The sequence below is a fragment of the Chrysemys picta genome, chromosome 9 (assembly GCF_011386835.1).
Source record: "Chrysemys picta bellii isolate R12L10 chromosome 9, ASM1138683v2, whole genome shotgun sequence".
NCBI lineage: Eukaryota > Metazoa > Chordata > Testudines > Emydidae > Chrysemys > Chrysemys picta.
Window position 1 is genome coordinate 37,292,165 of NC_088799.1, and position 22,652 is coordinate 37,314,816.

General features: G+C 41.5%; 1 protein-coding gene across 2 annotated transcripts; it reads left to right on the forward strand.

Annotated features, from left to right (window-relative positions):
• The first annotated feature begins 3,534 nt into the window (after positions 1–3,534).
• On the forward strand, positions 3,535–10,818 carry SCG2 (secretogranin II). 2 transcript variants are annotated; one of them, XM_005282543.4, is made up of 2 exons: positions 3,535–4,742; positions 8,497–10,818. In XM_005282543.4, the coding sequence occupies exon 2, from the start codon at positions 8,511–8,513 to the stop codon at positions 10,377–10,379; it is 1,869 nt and encodes a 622-aa protein (XP_005282600.2). In that variant the 5' UTR covers positions 3,535–4,742; positions 8,497–8,510; the 3' UTR covers positions 10,380–10,818. The 2 variants fall into 2 exon arrangements, with proteins under 2 accessions (XP_005282600.2, XP_005282601.2); XM_005282544.4 differs by having other exon boundaries at positions 4,571–4,742; positions 8,502–10,818.
• The last annotated feature ends 11,834 nt before the right edge of the window (positions 10,819–22,652 follow it).

The window sequence follows — 22,652 nt, forward strand, 5'->3', positions numbered from 1 at the left end:
ATGCTGCCAGTTGTTGTTTATTACTTACACCACCCCAGATCAGGGCCTCATTGTGCTACAGGTTGTGCATACAACCTGGGGGGGAGGGATAGCTCAGTGGTTTGAACATTGGCCTGCTAAACCCAGGGTTGTGAGTTCAATCCTTGAGGGGGCCACTTGGGGATCTGGGGCAAAAATCAGTACTTGGTCCTGCTAGTGAAGGCAGGAGGCTGGACTTGATGACCTTTCAAGGTCCCTTCCAGTTCTAGGAGATGGGATATCTCCATGAATTATTATATTGTGAGAGATGGATCCTGCCACTAAGAGCTTAGTCTGAATAGACAAAATAGAGAAAGGGTGCGAAAGGTAACATGAGCACAGAGAGGGGAAGAAACTTGGCCAAGGTCAACCAGCAAGTCAGGGCTGAGATGGTAATAGAACCCAGATATTCCTACTCCCAGTCCTCTAGACCATGCTGTCTCTCACTTGTTTTCCAGCAGCAGCGCATCCAAATTTTGATTCCCCCCCCCTCTCCATTCTTACCACCTTGATAGTGCTATACGGGACACTCACAATCTGAAGTCATTTTGGTTTTGTTTAAAAAAAAAAGGGGAGGGGGGATTTTCCCCCTAACATGTGACATAAAATCTCTTTTTAAAGTTTACTCTCACACAAGGTTCTGAGTATCTTAGCTTTTACTTCATGCAGAGCCAGGTAGGGTGGAAACTTTACAGTAACTCCTCATTTAACGTTGTAGTTATGTTCCTGAAAAATGTGACTTTAAGCGAAACGATGTTAAGTGAATCCAATTTCCTCATAAGAATTAATGTAAATGAGCGGGTTAGGTTCCAGGGAAAATTTTTTCGCCAGACAAAAGACTATATTATTTATATATACTCTTTATATAAACTTATACTCTTTCTGTGTGTGCATATATATATATATATATATATATATATATATATATATGCACACACAGAAAGAGTATAAGTTTTAAACAAACAATTTAATACTGGTACACAGTGATGATGACTGTGAAGCTTGGTTGAGGTGGAGGAGTCAGAGGGTGGGATATTTCCCAGGGAATGCTTTACTGCTAAATGATGAACTAGCAATTGGCAGAGCCCTCAAGGGTTAACTCTCACACTCTACAAGGCAGCAGGAATGGAGGGAGGGGAGACGGCATCGCAGACAGAGACAGAGACACACGCTGTGTGTGAGAGAGAGAGATGCACATTTCACCTTTAAGTACATTGACCCTACTCTTAAGTACACTGCTTTGTTAATTAGATCATCTTACTGAGACCGTAGCTGCTGCCAGCAAGCTCCCTCCATCCTGAGCCCTGTCGTGTCCCCCCCCCTGCTCTATGGAAGATGGGGTAAGCGGGGTGCAGGAGCAGGGGGGAGGGGGACATCCTGACAGCCCCCCTCTTCCTCTCCTCCCCTCTGCACAGCAAGCAGGAGTCTCGGGGAGCAGCTCCAAGGCGGAGGGCAGGAACAGCACATGGCAGTGCGGGAAGGGACAGCTGACCTGCCGGCAATTTATAGCCTGCTGGGCAGCTGCTGCACAGAGAATTTAGGGGAGCAGGGAGCTGATAGGGGGAGCTGATGGGGGGCTGCCGGTCCACCCTGGGTCCAAGCCCCCACCAACTAGCTGCAACAGGCCGCTCTTCCTGCAAGCAGAGGACAAAGCAGGCAGCTGCCAAATGACGTTAGAAGGGAGCACTGCACAACTTTAAACGAGCCTCTTCCCTAATAGATCAGCAATGTAACAACGAAACAACATTAACTGGGACGACTTTAAGTGAGGAGTTACTGTACTTACTTTATTAATGGATATACATCTGGGGCTCTCACTTAAACTCTATCTACACTACAAAACACGCCATAAAGACAGCATTTTTAAAACATTGGATTTGACTATTGTGGTTTTGCCCCAAGTGTAGTGGAGAGCATAATATGGCTAAAATGCTTTTGAAAAGCACTGGCAAGATGTGATTACTTAGTAAGGGATTTCAGGCTGTTACAATGTATGTTTATCCTACCCATGTCCATAGAATGGAATGGTAGTCCTGAAACCCTTGCTCATGCATGTAGTGCCATTGACTTCAATAGAAGTGGAGACTTCACAGTATCTCTTTAGAGACACTCAGCATCCTACGACACTGGGGCCTCAGGCCCAGATTCACAAAGATTCTTAGATGCCTAGCATCCATTGATTTCAACTGAGAGTAAGTGGTATAAGGAGAGACATGATTTAGGGGCCCTGAATGACTGACATCTTGAGGAAGGAAAAAGCTGCAGTAGCTGATATATTTCCAAAACCAGTGAATGATGCTGGTCCTATCTCTAGAGGTTCAAGAGAGCAGGTTAAGGTTATCCATGCTACTGATAACACAGGGGACAAGGATATATTTGTGTAAGTGAAAAGAACAAAGATTATGTTTGGCTCATAAGGCTTCAATGCCACTGTAGAATTATTGCGGTACAGAGTGACTTTGCTGCAGTGGGAAATATGTCTCAGAGAAGGCTAATGCCTCAAAGTATTCTTTAGGATGTTGGAGGAGTGTACCTATAACTGTAGCCTCTTGAGAGTGACGAATCCATGCTGAGTGAGACGGTGTATTGTATTCGGCAATCCATTCCACAGTTGCTTAATCCAGGCCACAATTTAGCTGGACTGTGTGGGGGAAATAGGTAACACAACACTGCTCAGCAGTCAGTAAAGCAGAGAACCAACAAGCTACACGGCATACGTCAAACGTCTCAAATGAGGAAAATCACTTTTGTGTACATTGCAACTGAATCATTGTCACTCTCCTATCAGCAGGGAAGCTGCAAAGGGCCACAGTTCTCCTTGTCCCTTCCTCACCATTTGGGTTGAGGTCTTAACAGAAAGTGCTGGATTTTGTCCAGATCCAGAATAGGGAACGCAATGGGGAAAAAAGGCTCTCCCTTGTGTATCTATACAGGAACCAGACACAGCATGGCCCTGTATTTTACCATAGTATTACATTAGGTGAAAAGGAAGAGAGGACTGTTACACCTTTTAGAGGTCCATGTCAGGTACACTAAATGCAATGAGTGTAGTGGGTGGGTGGTTTCAGGGTAGAGTTTTTCTCTGCCTTTCTGTTCCTTATGACAATTTAATTTAGTAATATTTATTGGTTTGGAAGGGGCATTCATCCTAGTTTTTCATTTTGTGCTGTAAAAGGTCAGAATTGTCAAGAAAGATTTATTTAGGGGAAAGGGAGTAGCTGAAGCACACTGACCATTATTAAATAGAAAGGAAGTAGAAGGAATTCACTAACATTCAGAACTACAGTTCAAGGAATGGCTTTTACCTGTGCATTATATTTTGTGCTTGCTGATTTATAGCCAAGGAGTATTTTTGTCCTATTGCCTACATGTAAAAGCTTTGGTATGCTGATAACTGAGTGTAGAGTTTACTAAAATGACACATCATTGTTTACATGTCATTAAGTTAATAATTGGGCGGGAGAAGTGTGAGCCTTTCCTACCCACTTCTGCACCCAGAAGGAAACAAAAGCAGGACAGAGTGGGAGAGCTAGTCCTGTACCTTTGTTCCACCCTAAAGCCAAGAGCCATTCTGTTATGATGGGATGCAATAGAAACTACATTGTACTCTGCACTTCTATGCAGAGGCTTTGGCCAGTGAATTAGTGTAGTGGAATGGCTACACCACCTCCTCCACAGTGCATACAATATGCAGGTGGTGTGGAAACACTCTTTCATGCCTGTGTTTTTCCCCTCACCACTGCTTTTTTTTTTTTGGCGGGGGGGGGGGGGGGGGTGTCTTCTATGCCAGCTCAGAGGGAGATGGGAATGGCAGGATTGACCCTTATGAGATTAAGTGGGAGTTTCATGAACGTTTCATGATGGCCTGTTCAAGCACTTCTGAAAATCCCACTCAAACTGTGGAGGGCCAGCTCCTGAGAGGCACAGTGGCCCCACAGGAAAGGCATATGCAAAACTGGGCAATAGATAGTCTGACCCTGTGTATCATGTGAGCCCTTCCATACCATGTCCTAATCCTTGGCCAGCAGTGCACATGCTTTATAAAACTCATATATTTCTACTTTGCTATCCAGTCTTTGCACATGTAGTCCGGTCACCTGTGTGGGCCTATTGAAATCTAACTGAAAACAGTAGGGTGGGCTCTTTCCACATTCATGGCAGGGGCTGTACACAGTTTAAAAGCTGGAGTAGGTGTATGCTGACTTTATAAACTGAAAGCATTTATTATTGTATTAGATTAGAAAAATAATTTCTTAACCATTTTGGCTGGTATGCTCAAAAAGGGTGCTGGGAGTTGAAAGTCACGATGCCATCTATTAATTGTATGCAGATCACAGAATGTTCATTGTAGTTTTTTTTTATTTTTGTTGAGGGGTTTTTCCCAGTGTTCTTGTCTCTGTTATTCAGAAGGTCTCTTTGGCCCTGAGTCTTTCTGATTCCATGAATTCTGTAGTGTTCTCCAGAGGCAGACAGAGGGCATAATTGTACAGAAGAATTATCTCAAAAATAGCCCAAACTTATTTTTCTCCAGCATTCTCTCAACAGCTCCGCCGTGCTTGTGGTTTGTGACTGGGTGAGGTGACGTCAATGTGGCAGTGCAGAGTCAGGTGATGTACAGTATAAGCAGAGGGAGCTGTCCTAGTGCTGAAAACAGTCCACAAACTCGCAGCAAAAAGACAAGGAAGATCATGCTTTGGGTTCGCTCTGCTATCTAAGTCACACAGGTAAGGGAGCTTTTTTCTTTGTACTTTCAAAGACTGAATGTAAAGTTGTTTGTTCAGAGCTTTTCCCATTCCACGCTACACTAGGAAACCAGCACAATTAGGGACCATAACAACCTGATGCACTTCATTTAGCATAGAAATAGTGTTTTCCAGATGGGTGAATCTTTCTCTTTTTTATTCTTACCTATGATTTAGATATGGATTTAAAAATAATTAAAAGGACATAATTAAAATACTGAATAAGTGGGAAAAGTTAATGGTTCTACAGCTAGTGATTACAATTTGACATCAGCTTCATTTGTTCGCTGAAGCTATCAAACATCATGTAATGTTGCTCTTTGTGATTTCATTCACTCTCAATGGTTCACTGACATGTTTAAAATAATTGTGTAAAATAAGAGGTTGCCTTGGATACATGTACAATTCAATTAATCTTCCACTCATCTAAACAATCAAGTATGTCAATTTAGAAACCACTTGATTTACAAAATACTGAAATTAATCTTAATATGAACCCTAATTTGTATATTAGCAATAAGAAAAACTTTAAAGAAAGCTAATTGACTGCAACCATTTTTAATTGCTCAAAAAGCAAAGAAGTGATGAAGAGGGTGTGTTGCATTTTCACATTTTCCTTAGACAATTCCCATAGGGATTCCTGCTGTAGCTCACAGAGCATTACGAATTCTGTGCGAGTTCCATAGGAAAGCTTATGAGTTTTCATGCAAAATTTTAATTGGAAATATTATATTCCCATTAGAGCACCATGTGAATCTATAGGAAAGGGCTCAAGGGGAAATATGCTGCCATGGAAACACCCCAGAAAGGGAATTTTGTTTTTGGTTGTTTGCCTCTTTGCAGAAGACCCTCTGTCACTCTGCATTTCCTTTGACAGTACACATTACACTGAGAACTCAATCCCCTCATTTTACAAATGGTGACTACTTAATTTGATGGATAAGAGTCTGGGTAAGAGATGACTTCTCTCTTTGTTAGGTGCTAACAGGACAGATTGCACAAAACAGACTAGCACCACAATTCTACAGCTGTTGGGAAAACAGCTGTTTTATCGTAATGTGCTTTAAAAAGAATAATACAGAATGTTTTTTATAGATTTGACATCATGAAAAACGTACTCTATTTTTCTCATATTTATAAAATAGGGTTGGGGAGGAGCCTATTTTCCCTAAATAAGGTATTACATTTAATGAACTGATTTTTGTAATCTAGTTTCAGAGGTTTTAAAACAAATTATATCCAACTGTTATTTTCAAATATTTCAAATATCATCTACCAATACATTGGAAGTGAAACTGATCCAGACAGAAGTGCATATGAAATATTCAGAAAGGAATTCATAAGATATCATTTCTCAAAATGAAATCTTTTTTAAATAAAATACTACTAGAATGCCAGCCTAAACTTTGCCTGTGTTTCTCTTTCATGATTTTCCTAAGTTTTACAGAGGATATAATACTATATAAATAGCACGTACTGTCAGAAGCTGAATTAATCATCTTAATCAGAGGGAGGATTTTAGTGGACTGTTTTACCTGGAAGATCTAGATCTATTATTATGAAATAATTTTTCAGCAACTGAAAATGCATAGTATTTTATTTATTAATAAACTAAAGATTAATCAGTGACCAACTTCTCCATAAAAACATTAGCTTCATTCTATTGCAACTATAGATTCTAATCAACATAAAAATGGTAACTGTGCAGGGTTTTGTGGGGTTTTTTGGACTGATTTTATCCCTTTCAAAGCTAAAGCCTTTTCCATAACAGAAGGTACACGGTTCTCTTGCTTTTGTTTAAGTATAAAAAGAGATGGTGTTATTGATTGCTCTGAAATAATCCATTCTGGAGTATTAATACTTGATTGGATAAAATATTTGATATTCACAATGATAATTTGCTGCAGGCATGGAGGGAAAAAAAGCAATTGTGGGTAACTGAGGCTACTTTATTTTGTCAAATTATTTCATGTTAAACTACAATAAAGAATCATCTGGATGGAAATCCTATGTGTGAACTGAAGAGAACATATCTACTGTTACAGCCATGGGTAAATTCTAGTCTATGTAGGTCCTTCTACTAGTATGAATCACTAACATCTTACCAGGATGTTTTCCATAGGCTCATGGGAAAAGTGAATGAAACAAAACAAGTCAATTAAGCTCAGTGTTTTTTTCTATCCTCACCATTTTTCTCATTTACTGTACTTTATTCATGACAGATGGAATAATATAATTGAATTGGGTAAAATAGACTGGTATTTGTTATAGCCAAGTCCTGTGAGGTGCTAAGTATCTCCTGGGAGTGGAGTCTTTAACCTCAGTTGGTGCTGGGAACCCTCAGCACCTTGAAGTATTGGGCCTTTTATAGAATGTTGCAATGGCATGACTGTGTTACTCATATGTGATGGGTATAATATTTTCACTTATTTTACTTCTGTTTTTTTATAGAGCAAAATTCTCTGGTGCCGTGCACCTCCACTAATTCATGGAGCTTTCACCCATCAGAGAATTAGGCCCGTAATGCCAAGATTCTACATGTGTATCTATCCTACTTGCTTGAAGTGAATGACAAAACACCCATTTTTATTTCAAAGCAAAAGTGAAAGACTGTTTAGCCACCACAGAAGAAATTGCCACTCAGTCTGGGCCTGACCAAGTCCATTTAAAAACAACAATTTAGGAAGACATCAACATATGATACCCTTAAGGGGCAGAATAGATTAACCCACAAAGGGTCTTAGCTTTCCTCACTGCCTATGGAAAAATTAACAAACTTGTTTATTATTAATATTTTTGAAAAGCAGCATAAGGGAATATTTTAATATTTTTAAAATATTAATACAAGTAAACATATAAATCACCTCATGATTTTATTGGCCAGATTCTCCACTCTACCACATTGGCGTTAGCCTGGAATAAAACCATTCAGTGGAGTCAGTGTAGCAGACTGGACAACTGGGCAACAGGATTCTATGTACAGTTTATCACTAAGCTTGTATTAATATTTTAGACCAAATTTTCAAATGCTGATGCTCAAATCAGTATCTAGATCAGGGGTATGCAACCTATGGCACGCATGCCAGAGGCGGCACTTTCAGTGGCACTCACACTGCCCGGGTCCTGGCCACCAGTCCGGGGGGGCTCTGCATTTTAATTTAATTTTAAATGAAGCTTCTTAAACAGTTTAAAAACCTTATTTACTTTACATACAACTATCGTTTAGTTATATATTAAAGACTTATAGAAAGAGACCTTCTAAAAACGTTAAAATGTATTACTGGCACGCAAAATCTTAAATTAGAGTGAATAAATGAAGACTCGTCACACCACTTCTGAAAGGTTGCCGACCCCTGATTTAGATGCATAAATGGGTATTTTATGAATTATGTAGGATTTACGTTTTCTGTTTAGATTGGAAAATCAAGCTCCTTTATATATAAATTAATTTTATTAGGGACTTTTACCTGCCATAGTATGAAAATGGTTTTATCATTTCAAACCAATAGGTTCCAGTATCCTTATCAAAGGAATGACCTGAAGGACTTCCAGATAAACTCACAATAAATCTAGGGTTGCCATAAAGGGATCATATGGGAATTCTATTTGCTTTTCATAATTAATAAAAACATAAATACCATGAGTTCCAGTTCAAAGCAGCAATCTCAAATTTGCTTTTGCTTTGCACTTTACTAACTATTTCTGTATGTTAACTATCCCTTTTCTTTATTTTAAGGAAAGATTTCTAATATGGCAGATGCTAAAACCTGCTGGCTTGGAGCAGTCTCCTCTCTCACCCTTTTCTTTGTTCTAATCTGTTGTGTTGATGCAGCTTCAATCGAACCTTATCAGCTGCTTCAGAAAAACCCAGACTACTTAGTGAAAAATTTACAAAGGCTCCCAAGCCCAGATATGATCAAAGCCTTGGAATATATAGAAAATCTCCGCAAACAAGCTAACAAGGGAGAAAATGGCCCAGACTACAATTTCTATCAAGGTGCCCCATTTCTTCTGCAGCAGAAAGAAAGCAAAGATCAGAGCCACCTAGCAGATAATATTAGAGATTCTCTGACTGAAGATGAGTCACAATGGGTTAGGTCAATGTTGGAAGCCTTGAGGCAAACAGAAAAAGAGTCAAAGGCTGGATCAAAAGAAAATAAACCATATACTATGAGTTCAGATAACTTTCCAGCTGGCGTGAGTGATGATTATGAGGCTTATAAGTGGCCTGAGAGACGACACAAATATGTCAAAATGCCACATGTACATGATGAAGAAAGTTCAAGAGACAGTCCTTTCAAGCGCACCAATGAAATAGTAGAAGAACAATATACACCCCAAAGCCTTGCTACTTTGGAGTCTGTCTTTCAGGAGCTGGGGAAGATGACAGGACCAAATAATCACAAAAAAGAGAGGCTGGATGAGGATCAGAAATTGTACACAGAAGATGAAGATGATGTATATAAAGTGAATAATATTGCTTATGAAGATGTAGTGGGAGGAGAAGACTGGAATCCAATAGAGGAAAAAGTGGAAAGCCAAACACAAGAAGAGATAAAAGATCGTAAAGAGGAAATTGATAAAAATGAAGAAGTGATTGATGATGAAATGAAGAGATCAGGGAAACAAGGCTTCCTGGAGGATGAAATGGGGAGAGACAGTAAAGATCAAATGTCAGATGACATTACAAAGCTAATGAATTATTATCTGAAGAGGCTGATGAGCAATATTGGAAATGGCAGGTTAAGGACTGGACATGAAGAAAAAAGGGCAGGTACATTTTTGGAAAAACTTGATCCTCAGTCTATCTCTCAACTAATAGAAATCTCAAGGAATTTACAAATCCCTCCAGAGGATTTACTAGACATGTTGAAAACTGGAGAAAAGCAGCAGCAGAATGAAAGGGTGGAGACAGAGCAAGAACCAGAGCTCCCAGAAGATCTTGAGGATGACATCTCTGAAACAAATCTAGACCACACAGATAGATTTAAAAATAAAATGAACCCTAAAAATGGTTACATGAAGCAGCCAATTAATGTTATGCCAGATAATCTACCTGAAGACCTCAATATTGAAGATATTGTCAATCTTTTAGGGACTGATAATTTAGCTAATCAGAAAACCTCCTACTTTGTAAATCAGCTTAATGAAGAGAACAGTTTTCCAAGACTTTCCTACATTCCCAGAAGATCTAAAGGATATCAACTTCCTAAAGCTGCTTGGATTAATGATTTGGAAAGACGACAAACGGAATACGAAAAACTAAATGAAAAAGATGAAGAACTAGCAGATTACTTGGCAAATATGTTGGCAAAATACCCTGAAGTTATCAATACAAACCAGCTGAAACGTGTTCCAGTTTCATCTGAAAATGATCAACAGGAAGATGACCAGCTTGAGCAAGCAATCAAAGAACATCTAAATCAGCTGGGACCACAAGAATCTGATAAACTAGCCTCACTCAGCAAAAGGCTGTCCATGGCCCGGGAGAATGACGACACACAAAACAGGCAGTATCTGGATGAAGATATGCTAGTAAAGGTGCTAGAGTACCTAAACCAGGAGCAATCAGACAAAGGAAGAGATCACATTACTAAAAGGGCAATGGAAAATATGTAATTGTTACCCAAATATAATTTTTCTGCAATGTTTTGATTTTTACCCCAGTTCATTTGTGATTTCCCCCCCAAACAACTTGCAGTTACCATTGAACAGTCTGCATAACTTTCTCAGAGCTGTTATTGTTTATGGATATACATATATGTTATAAATCTTGGATCAAGTAACAAATTGGTTCAATTGTTTTAAGGAGCAGGGTTACGAATTTTAGTAAAATTGTAATATGTAAACAAATGACCATTGCATTGTTGATAAAACATGATAAATGAACAGTGCTATCATATTTGAAGTTTTTTAAATTAATTCAATTATTTTGTTACTGTCTGTAATGTTTTTTTGTGGAGTACTGAATAAAAATACAGCATATATATAGTTTTATTTATAAGGCTTTTTCTATTCTGTGTTTTATTGTTGATGAATAAATATTATTTCTGGACAATAGACTGTGTTTCTTTATGACAGTTGATAGAATGTGATTTTTAGGAGAAAACTTTTTACTTCGATATCCAATCTTCCTAGCTTTAACTGATGTTTTTAAATTACTCAGCAGCAAATATTTCTGGCCTTTTGGGCTACACAGTCATGTACTGGCCTGATTGGTGAAGGTGCTGAGCAATTGCAGTTCTCCTGGTATCATGTGAAGCTGAGGCTGCATGGAATCTTTTGAAAATCTGGCCACATAAGAAGATTGGTTATGGATCTAGGGGAGGCTGATCTATTCAGCAGAAAAGACGCACTACACTGGAAGCCTATAAAATATATAAAACCAAATGAAACCAAACTTTTCATGACAATTCTACATCCAAGCAGGAAAGGGAAAGCTCCGGCAAGTAGGTTCTTCAAAATATCATAAATTTTCCATATGTTGCTGTGTAGCAATGAGGCGTTAACTCACAGCTATGAGCTAAAACAACTTATTTTTGTGATTATGGTAGCACAATGGATGGGGATTCCTTCCTTATATACTTTTTGTGTTTATAAAAATGATTACTGCTTCCCTTACCATTTAAAAAAGTTTTGGCTATTATGGCCCCCCTCTGCATGGAAGTTTGTTCCATTAATTAGGATCCTGGTAAAGGCAAATGGCTGCCATAAATGTCTTTCCTGGGTTATGTATGAGTCAAGGAAGAATTTAATAGCGATATATAGCCCTGGACCCTTTAAAATTTTTCTCCAGATCTTGTTAAGGCCTTTTAGAGGACTCCCTGAAAATTCTAAGGCTCTGTTCCTCCAAACGCTTATGCATATGAGCCGTCCACTGATTTTCAGGGGGCCTATTCATGGGCGTAGTTAAAGTATGTCCAGGACTGAGGACAAAGTAGGGTTCCTCCCATATTCTCAAGCATCTGATCACTACTTATGATGAATGGGTGTGGGAGGGTATGGTTTTAGCAGGACTGGGTCACAAAATAGCTAATAAAGATACTACACAAATGCTGCAGAGTGAAACGGTTATTTTAGGTCTCATCATTATCCTGTTCAACTGCAGTTTATCAGGGTTCCACTACAGTCCTTGCTTTGGGCTAGATTTTTTGTTAAAAAAATTTCTGTTAGTTGTGGTGACTTTACTTTCTTAAAACAGTTCATGTTACAGTTTTTTTGTGTGTTTGTTTTTAATTATCTGATTGGCTAATGTACTAATTCCATACCGATATTGATTCAGCTGGAAGAAACTATAACATGATTAGAAGTCTTTAAAAAAAGTTAGGAATTAATCTACTGCTTGCAGTTCTCAATAAGTAGTAACCATCAGGTTGTTTCCAAAGGACATATATTCCACAGGTAGCTGTCTTCAGCAAATACTGATCTTCTGTTTTGTATAATATGACGTAAATGCTAAACCACAGAATGACTGGAATGAATCCTGCCACTCTCATGTTAAAGTTCAACTTAAAAATTTCCAGAAGACATGATCTCATTAGACAATACTATGCGATTCCATATTTTGCCTGTGCTCTAAAACTTATTTTCCTCATAACAGAAAAGATTTATAGCAGTGGAAATAAGCCATAGCCAGTGCTCAGCCCAAGTAGAGTGACAGTAAAAGAACATGTTCTCTATTATTAACTAGGCCCGGGATGGAATCCTCCACTCCAGACTGGGATACCAGGCATGTGGCCAGTCCAGACACAGGATATAATGGGAGTAGCAGAGGCAGCCCCCACCCCCACTTCCTCCAAACAATGTCTCACATGGATCCAAAGTGGCAACACTTACTCACTTTCCCCTTCTATACTCTAAAGTACAGCGTTGCCATAGCACTCTACTGAATAGTGTGCCATCTCCTAGCAGAGGTTCTCTAGGGCTTGGCCCATTGCTCTGGCAGTAACATTGTTTTCACTGCATTTGTGCCTCTAAGTCAGTGGTGGGCAACCTGCAGCCCATCAGGGTAATCCGCCTGCAGGCTGTCAGACAGTTTGTTTATATTTGCACGTCCACCTGCAGCTCCCAGTGGCCGCGGTTCGCCATTCCATGCAAATGTAAACAAACTGTCTGACAGCCTGCCGGCGGATTACCCTGATGGGCTGCAGGTTGCCCACCACTGACTTAGAGGCACAAATGCAGTGAAAACAATGTTACTGCCAGAGCAATGGGCCAAGCCCTAGAGAACCGTGCAAATGTAAACAAACTGCCTGGCGGCCCACCAGTGGGTTACCCTCACAGGCTGCGTGCAGGCTGCAGGTTGCCCAGCACTGCTCTAAGTGACCATACCAGGCCAATTGGGATTTACCATCAGGATCCAGGCCTACGTCTCTGCCATTGAGCCCACCTGGTGTGTTTGTCTGTTTTTCCTTTTTTAGCTGAGCCTCGGACCTCCATGAAAGGCATCGGGTTGAAATTAAACAGATGGAGATGAGGTGGGCAGGTTGGGGAAAGCATCTTGGAAGCGTGAAGAGTATTGCTTGCTAGGATTACTAAAACTATGTGCCCACACTTCATCACAATTGGGGGGTGCTTATTTGGCCTTGGTGGCCAAAAGTGCCATTTCCTCCCTCCCCTCCCCTTTATGTCTAATCAAATGAGACTGCATTTCTGTTGACTCTAGAGCCTGCCAGTTATCCATGCTATTATGACTTCAAGGGTAAAATGGGCAATAGCGCCAAAGTCCAGTTTTCAGAAAGGACTTAGAAGTCCAATTCCCATTGAGTTTTAATGCGACGTAAGGGCTGGGCCCACAAAGGGGACTTAGAGTCAGCGTTGCAATGGCTAACATTTAGGCACCTTGCCCCCCTAGTGGAATCTACAGTCCTGAGTTATGTGCCCGGGCTCCCTGTACAATACATGGGGAGAATTGTGCACCTACGAATGGGATTCACAAAAGCCAGCCCTGCCTAAACTAGCCAGCAGAAAGGGTGAGGCGAGGAATGGGGTCTAAGCCCCTCCTTTACCCTAGAGCCCAGGGTTAGAGCACTAACCCAGGATATGGAAGACCTGGCTTCAAATTCCTACTCTGCCTTATTTGGAGTATGGTCTTAAACCCAGATCTCCAACTTCCTGGCTGTGTGCGCTGCCCACCAGGCTCTGGGATATTCTGGGATGGGTCTGCCTCTCTTGCTGTTGAAACAGTGTCACTTTGTATAAAAGACTGACACATTCATTGGCGCAGGGACTGGAACTTGATTGTGCTAGGTGAGTGCTCTAACCCAGTGGTTACAGAGTGGCTATAGAGTCTTTCTCTGATGTCAGGATTAAGGCAGCTTTATGCACATCTTCTAGCAACAATTCAGGCACCTACAGGGTAAGGCAGCAGCTGAGTGAGTGTTCTAGGTATCTAAACTTTAGATTTCCGTGCTTAAGGTGGCAGTTAGGCACCTACAGCCCTTTGTGCACTGGGCCCTAAAGCTCTTTTGAAAACTAATCTTGACCTCCCCCAACCACTTAGGCACATTAAAAAATGTTATCTCTAGATTAAATTACCACAATGTGCACTATATTGGACTAGCCCCCCCTCACCCCTGAACAAAGATGTTTAACCAGCTCCCTGGGACTCACCCCTGAATGGGTCCCAGCTAGCGCAGAGCGAACAGTCTCTGCACCATTCTCTCAGCAGTTCTCAGCATCAGGCTGTAATCTCAAGGCCGGATTAAGGTGATCAGGGCCCTAGACCTAAATCAGGGCCCTGCCCCCCACTACTTGGAGTGGCTGAGGGGCCTTTCTCCCATACCAGGGAGGCAGGGGCAGTAGCACAGGGCCCCCTTCACCTCCCACAAGTGACAGCAGGCGCACACTCTCCCCTCGGGAGCATCAGAGCTGTCAGCAGGGGTGCCCTCCCAGCCGGAGAGTGGCAGGGATTGCAGAAGAGCCCCCAAGACTTGCTGGGGGAATGTCTGTTTGATTGGGCAGGGTTCCTGCATCTTGGTCCTGCCACACAGAGTCCTCTACTGTGGTGATGGTAATGGAGAGCTTCCCAGAGAAGCACGTCTTGGAGTTAGCGTCCTATAGAGAGAAACAGAGCAGTTCACAGCATTGTTTCAGGCTGGCTGAAGATGCAGGAAGTCATTGCCACATCAGTTACATTCATGCCACAGTTTCAGGCTTGTCTTCACAACTGCAATAGCTAGACTTTCTGAGATTTCATTTTAAAAAACCTTTGTTTTGTAATTCCAGGTCTCCAGGACCCTACACCATAAATACTTATAAAAACAATAGACTTTCTGGTTTTAAGACTGGGCCACAAAGGCCCAGTTGTGGTTCACTATTCTGTATCAGCTGCGCTTGTCAGGCTTGACATACTTACTACCCCTAACTCACTTTTGTCATCATCTGTATCTAAATAGCATCATATAATTGGAAAACTAACAACTCAGTGATCATGAATATGTTGGTGTGGTGTATGTACTGGGTGTGTACAAAGAGTTATGGACATGTGCTAGAATTATGTTCTGAATATGTGTTTGGCAAGCAATGCATAATCCCAGTCTGCCATAGACCATGGAATGGGTATTTGCTTGGCTGACGAGTCTGGTCATCGGGGAGAGACAATGAAGGTGCATTTACCTAAAAGGCAAACAAAGTCATCAAGCTAACTTGGGGAGGAGGTAACGACAACTATCACCAACAGGGGAGGAAGTCGTCACCAGACTGTATGGGGTCTCTCTCTCTTCCCAGACGGAGAGAAGGAACTTTATCTGAGAGTACATTTCAATGGTTTACTAGGCTACAAAGACAAGGGGGTCTGAACCTCAAATGATAGGTAATTGAATCAACTGATTGAATACAATATTGCTGTATTATAAAAGTGTATCAAGTAAGGTCTTCTGTGAAAGCTAATGACACACTGGTGATTAATATCACTGTAAAATATATGTATTACTATATGAGGAATTATGAATACTCACTGCTATTATTCTTTAAAGTTTGTGACCAAAGGGCGAAACAGGTTTTCTCCCAGGCAGCAGGGAAGGCAGCTACTTATCTGTCTCCAAAGAAATTACACAAAGTGTGACCAAAACCAGTGGAAGCCTCATTGATGTACGAACCACCAGGGGGAAGGGAAGTGCAGAGGAAGGGAAGAACAGCATGAGGTCATCTTGAGTCTGGGACAGAACAGTGAGTTTGGGAAGATGTAAGGAGAGAAGAAGAAGCCATCTTGGCATCAATCATGGGACAAACACAAGGAGCCAGAGCTCTTGCAAGCTGAGAAAGATGGGTCCTTCATTCAAGGGAGTTGAAGTCCCTGGGAACTGAATATAGGTGAGAAACCTGCTTAGGCAAAGATCTTTCATACAGCTAGACAAGGGAAACCAGCACCTTGTACTTCTGTGGAAGGTCCTGACTGAGAGAATGTCAGTCATGGCTGGAAAGAAGAAAACTGGTAAGAAATCTACCTTGAACTAAGGCTGTAGCTTGTCGTCTTAGCCACTGGAAAGTGTATTTTACTTCTATTCGCTTGTAACTACTTTGGCTTTACACCTTGTACTTGAGCTCACTTAAAACTATTTTACCAGTGCTTAGAGCATAAACCTCCATTAAAACAGCAAGCGGTGTATACACCCTGTTCGCCTACACCACTGTAACATTCTGGGGTGCTATTCAGACCAGTGAGGGGTTGTGTCACCACCTGCCTTAATGCTGGGTGCCTTAAATGCTCTGCTGCTGTGGCTCACAGCCCAGACCCCAACAGCCAGCAGACAAGCATGCAATCCCCCAAGTGTCCATGTGCTGTGCAGCCTGGTTCAGCACTCTGACCCCAGCAGCTTGCCTACAACACAACAGCCCCACCCTGGTCTCCCTCAGCCTTGGTTACTACCTTGCAGGGTGATCCCAAAAACATGAGAGACATGTATATATTAGACTTAATAAAAATAGTAAAGATTACCAAGGTAGCTAATGGCATCCCGGGAGATATGCTGCCTGCCACGGGCCCGTATCCGAGATGTTATGGAGGGATTGTCGAGGATCATCCAGCCCTCATAGTACTACCTCATGCTACTCATCCAGGAGAGCACTAATGATATTGTGAGGTATGACCCTCAGCAGATCAGAAGTGACTACAGGGCTCTGGGAGTAAGGGTGAGGGATTTGGGAGCGCAGGTGGTGTTCTCTTCAGTCCTTCCAGTCAACGGTAGGGGCCTTGGCAGAGGCAGATATATCCTGGAGGTGAATGCCTGGCTGCAAGAATGGTGTCGCCAGGAGGGCTTCAGCTTCCTTGACCACAGGATGCTTTCCAGGAAGAAGGACTGTTAAGCAGAGATGGGGTCCACCTATCGAGGAAAGAGAAGAGTGTATTTGGCCACAGACTGGCTAATCTAGTGAGGCGTATTTGGCTACAGACTGGCTAACCTAAACTAGGTTCAACAGGGGCAGGTGACCAAAGCCCACAGGTAAGTCAAAAACATAGAGACCTGGGAGAAGGGTCGAAATCTGGGGGGGAGCATGGGCTGTTATAGCAGAAATAAGGGAGAGACAAGACAGAACTGGGGTGGGGGAATCAAGTCAGTATCTTAGATGTCTGTATACTAAGGCGAGAAGTATGGGGAATAAGCAGGAAGAACTCGAAATGCTAGTAAATAAACACAACTAAGACATAGCTGGCATCACGGAGACTTGGTGGGATAATATACATGACTGGAATATTGGTATAGAAGGATACAGCTTGTTCAGGAAGGACAGGCAGGGGAAAAAGGGAGGAGATGTTGTCTTATATATTAAAAATGTATACAGTTGCACTGAGGTGGAGATAGAAATAAGAGACAGACTTGTTGAAAGTCTCTGAGTAAGGATAAAAGGGGTAAAAAACAAGGGTGATGTCATGTTAGGGGTCTACTACGGACCACCAAACCAGGAAGAAGAGGTAGATGAGGTTTTTTTTAAACAACTAATAAAATCACCCAAAGCACAGGACTTAGTGGTGATGGGGGACTTCGGCTACTCAGACATCTGTTGGGAAAATAACACAGCAGGGCACATATTATCCAACAAGTTCTGTTGTATTAGAGACAATTTTTTATTTCAGAAGGTGGAGAAAACTACTGTGGGGAGGCTGTTCTAGATTTGATTTTGACAAATAGGGAGGAACTGGTTGAGAATTTGAAAATGGAAGGCAACTTGGGTGAAAATGATCATAAAATGGTAGAGTTCATGATTCCAAGAAATGGTAGGAGGGAAAACAGCAAAATAAAGACAATGGATTTAAGAAGGCAGACTTTAGCAAACTAAGGGAGTTGGTAGGTATAATCCCATGAGAAGCAAGTCTAAGGGGAAAATGATTGAAGAGAGTTGGCAGTTTTTCAAAGAGACATTATTAAGGGCACAAGAACAAAGAATCCCACTGCATAGGAAAGAGAGGAAGAATGGCAAGAGACCACCCTGGCTTAACAAGGAGATCTTCAATGATCTAAAACTCAAAAAAGAGTCCTACAAAAAGTGGAAACTCGGTCAAATTACAAAGGATGAATATAAACAAATAACACAAGTAGGTAGGAACAAAATTAGAAAAGCCAAAGCACAAAACGAGATCAAACTAGCTAGGGACATAAAAGGAAACAAGAAAACATTCTACAAATACATTAGAAGTGAGAGGAAGACCAAGGACAGAGTAGGCCCGTTACTCAATGAGGGGGGAAAGACAATAACAGAAAATGTGGAAATGGCAGAGGTGCTTAATGACGTCTTTGTTTTGGTTTTCACCAAGAAGGTTGGTGGCGATTGGACGTCTAACATAGTGAATGTTAGTGAAAATGAGGTAGGAACAGAGTCTAAAATAGGGAAAGAACAAGTCAAAAATTACTTAGACAAGTTAGATGTCTTCAAATCACCAGGGCCTGATGAAATGCATCCTAGAATACTCAAGGAGCTGACTGAGGAGATATCTGAGCCATAAGCAATTATCTTGGAAAGTCATGGAAGACGGGAGACAGTCCAGAAGACTGGAAAAGAGCAAACATAGTGCCTATCCATAAAAAGGGAAATACCCAGGGAATTACAGATCAGTCAGCTTAACTTCTGTACACGGAAAGATAATGGAGCAAATAATTAAGCAATGAATTTGCAAGCACCTAGAAGATAATAAGGTGATAAATAACAGTCAGCATGGATTTGTCAAGAACAAATCATGTCAAACCAACCTGATAGCTTTCTTTGACATGGTAACAAGCCTTGTTGATAAGGGGGAAGCAGTAGATGTGGTATATCTTGACTTTAGTAAGGCTTTTGCTACTCTCTCGCATGACATTCTCATAAACAAACTAGAGAAATACAACAACCTAAATGGAGCTACTCTAAGGTGGGTGCATAACTGGTTGGAAAATCATTTCCAGAGAGTAGTTATCAGTGGTTCACAGTCATGCTGGAAGGGCATAACAATTGGGATCCCGCAGGGATCAGTTCTGGGTCCGGTTCTATTCAATATCTTCATCAATGATTTAGATGATGGACTAGAGAGTACACTTATAAAGTTTGCAGATGATACTAAGCTTGAAGGGGTTGCGCTTGCTTTGGAGGATAGGATTAAAATTCAAAATGATCTGGACAAACTGCAGAAATGGTCTGAAGTAAATAGGATGAAATTCAGTAAGGATAAATGCAAAGTACTCCACTTAGGAAGGAACAATCAATTGCACACATACAAAATGGGAAATGACTGCCTAGGAAGGAGTGTTGCGGAAAAGGATCAGGGGGTCATAGTGGATCACAAGCTAAATATGAGTCAACAGTGTAACGCTGTTGCAAAAAAAGCAAACATCATTCTGGGATGTTTTAGCAGGAATATTGTAAGCAAGATAGGAGAAATAATTCTTCTGCTCTACTCCACGCTGATTAGGCCTCAACTGGAGTATTGTGTCCCATTCTGGGTGCCACATTTCACGAAAGAAGTGGACAAATTGGAGAAAGTCCAGAGAAGACCAACAAAAATGATTAAAGAAAACATGACCTATGAGGGAAGATTAAAAAAATTGTGTTTGTTTAGTCTGGAGAAGAGAAGACTGAGAGGAGGACATGATAATAGTTTTAAAGTACATAAAAGTTTGTTAACAGGAGGAGGAAGAAAAATGGTTCTTCTTAACCTCTGAGGATAGGACAAGAAGCAATGGGCTTAAATTGCAGCAAGGGTGGTTTAGATTGAACATTAGGAAAAGCTTACTAACTGTCAGGGTGGTTAAGCACTGGAATAAATTGCCTAGGGAGGTTGTTGAATCTCCATCATTGGGGATTTTTAAGAGCAGGTTGGACAAACACCTGTCAGCGATGGTCTAGATAATACTTAGTCCTGCCTTAAGTGCAAGGGACTGGACTAGATGACCTCTCGAGGTCCCTTCCAGTTCTATGATTCTATGATAACAGTATTCTTTATTGTTTAGAGACCTGATGCAAACCCATTGAAGTCAATGGGAGTCTTTCTATTGACTTCAATGGGCTTTGGATAAGGCTCCAGGACAATACGTTTCTCAAGTGTGAGGCTGTCCCATACATTATTAGATACTCACAGAGAGAATTTAGGCTCACTTTCTTGTATTAGATTATTGTGCCTGTGATTTTAAAATCTATACACAGAGTGGTTGTGGATCAATATTAAGGGCACACATCAGAGCTAACATCTTGTGTCACTTCTTGTACCTCAAAGATACTATATAAGGATTTTTCTCCATGCCTCCAAAAGAGATGATACAATAATAAACAAATCACTTGTCACTTGGAAATTAAAGTTTGATTTTTGCTTCATTTTCTAAATGATGATACACAGTGGCTTATAAAAATGTCTATTCTGTCTCTCCATTGATGCTTGCTGAACAGAACTCCTCAGAGCTGCAGCCTCCCTTCTAGCCATGATCCCAGCATTCAGTTCTGAACCAACAGGTTGCCATGGCAGCAGGGACAAGATCAGCACAGTGAGGGGTTCATTGCTTGGCCACTCTGTTAGGTAGTAATTGAACAATGCATCCTGGTGCTAAAGAACTTGCAGATCAAAATTGCTTTGAAGTTTCAACCTTGGTTTCCACTTTGTGTTAAAAATTACATAGGCGTAGCCTCCCACCCAGACCTTTTAGCCTTAACCTTGCATTTAGATTTGTGCAATGAGCTCAATGAATTATTTTTAATTCTCTTTTTCATTGACTCAATATGTACAAGCATTGTTAAGCACTGTTTGTTCTACTAATTTCATTGAAACCAGATAGATTCTAGTGATTTCGGAAGGGAATAGAGCAGTGGTGCTCAACCTGTGGCCTACTTGCAGCCCAATCAGCATACAGCTGAAGCCCATGTAACATCGTCAGGGCCATACAGTAGTATATATATTGTGTGGATGCAGCCCACATAACACATAGCAAGCTGCATATGTGGCCCACAATGGTAAATATGTTGAGAACCACTGGAGTAGGGGTTACTCAGCAAGCCTGTGATAAGAAGTACTCAATATCTTCTTCAGAGACCAACTCTTCATAATGCATTTTTTACCCACAGGATTTTTAATACCTAGAAACACAAAAGTTATTTAAAAATAAAAAGGGGATATAACTCAGTTTATTATTATGTCTTTAAGGCATTACATTTCTCTTGAGAGAAAGTTTTTGCCTGCAGGGAATCTGAGTTTCACAGGTCTCCTCGGACATTAGTTGACTGTTTTACCAGAAGATAATATACCTTTGTTTACAAGTCAAGACAAATGATTTGTGCTGCAGCCAAATCAACAGAATTTTTTTAAAAAATTTGTTGGATTTATGTTCTCCCTAAGCTTGTGAAGCTCTCTGTCAAAGGAAAGCTCGTGATGTTGTTTATAATACACAGAACCCCAAAAGATTCTGTACAAGGGGATTGTAGTGGGGTGGCTGTCCCACTCCAGTAAAGAGGGGTTAAAAGCAGCCCTGGAGGGGGCTGAGGCTGGGAAAAGGTAGGCTGATTGGGAAAGCCGCCCCAGCTGTGACCAGCTTAAACAGGGCCCAGCTGGCCCTTATAAAAGGGCTGTGGGCCAGAAGCTATGAGAGTCTCTCTCTTGATGGAGAGCGAAGGACCGGGTTGCCCGGGAGCTGAGAAGGGTGCCTAAGGTGGAGCAGTGCTGGGGAAGGGCAGAGGGAGCTGGGGAGCTCCAGCCTGGTAAAACCCCAGGCTGCAGGCCTTGTTAAAGGCCTACAAAAAGTACTGGGGCTGCAGAGGGGCAGCCCAGAGATAGGCAGCTGGTCCAACCCCCCTTGCCGATGATGAGTGGTTTATAGACTGCAGTCTGCCCCAGTGAGCAGGGGCTAGATGGTGACTGGCAATAGCCACTGAGGCAAGGTGGGGATAGAGGGTTGTAGTTTCTCCTGGGTGGGGAGACCCAGATTGGAGGTTGCTGCTGTGGGCAGAACCCCAATGTAGGGGGTATGGGAGGGACATGGGGGGCCAGCGGCTGGTGAGACATGGGCCTGCAGAGGGCGCTCTGGGCTGAAAGAGCTAATTCCCAGGATGACCGGCAGGAGGTGCTGCACTGGTGAGTTGTCGCCCCGCCACAGGGATCTAAATTAATCTTCTGGAAAAAAGAATAATAATCTTGAACAGGGGTAGGCAACCTATGGCATGCGCGCTGAAGGCGGCATGTGAGCTGATTTTCAGTGGCACTCACACTACCCAGGTCCTGGCCACCGGTCCAGGGGGCTCTGCATTTAAATTTAATTTTAAATGAAGCTTCTTAAACAATTTAAAAACCTTATTTACTTTACATACAACAATAGTTTGTCTATATATTACAGACTTATAGAAAGAGACCTTCTAAAAACATTAATGTATTACTGGCACGCGAAACCTTAAATTAGAGTGAATAAATGAAGACTCGGCACACCACTTCTGAAAGGTTGCCAA

Bases quoted from the DNA above. Each gene is read 5' to 3' on its own strand.
- SCG2 (XM_005282543.4), top strand. From the start codon at position 8,511: ATGGCAGATGCTAAAACCTGCTGGCTTGGAGCAGTCTCCTCTCTCACC.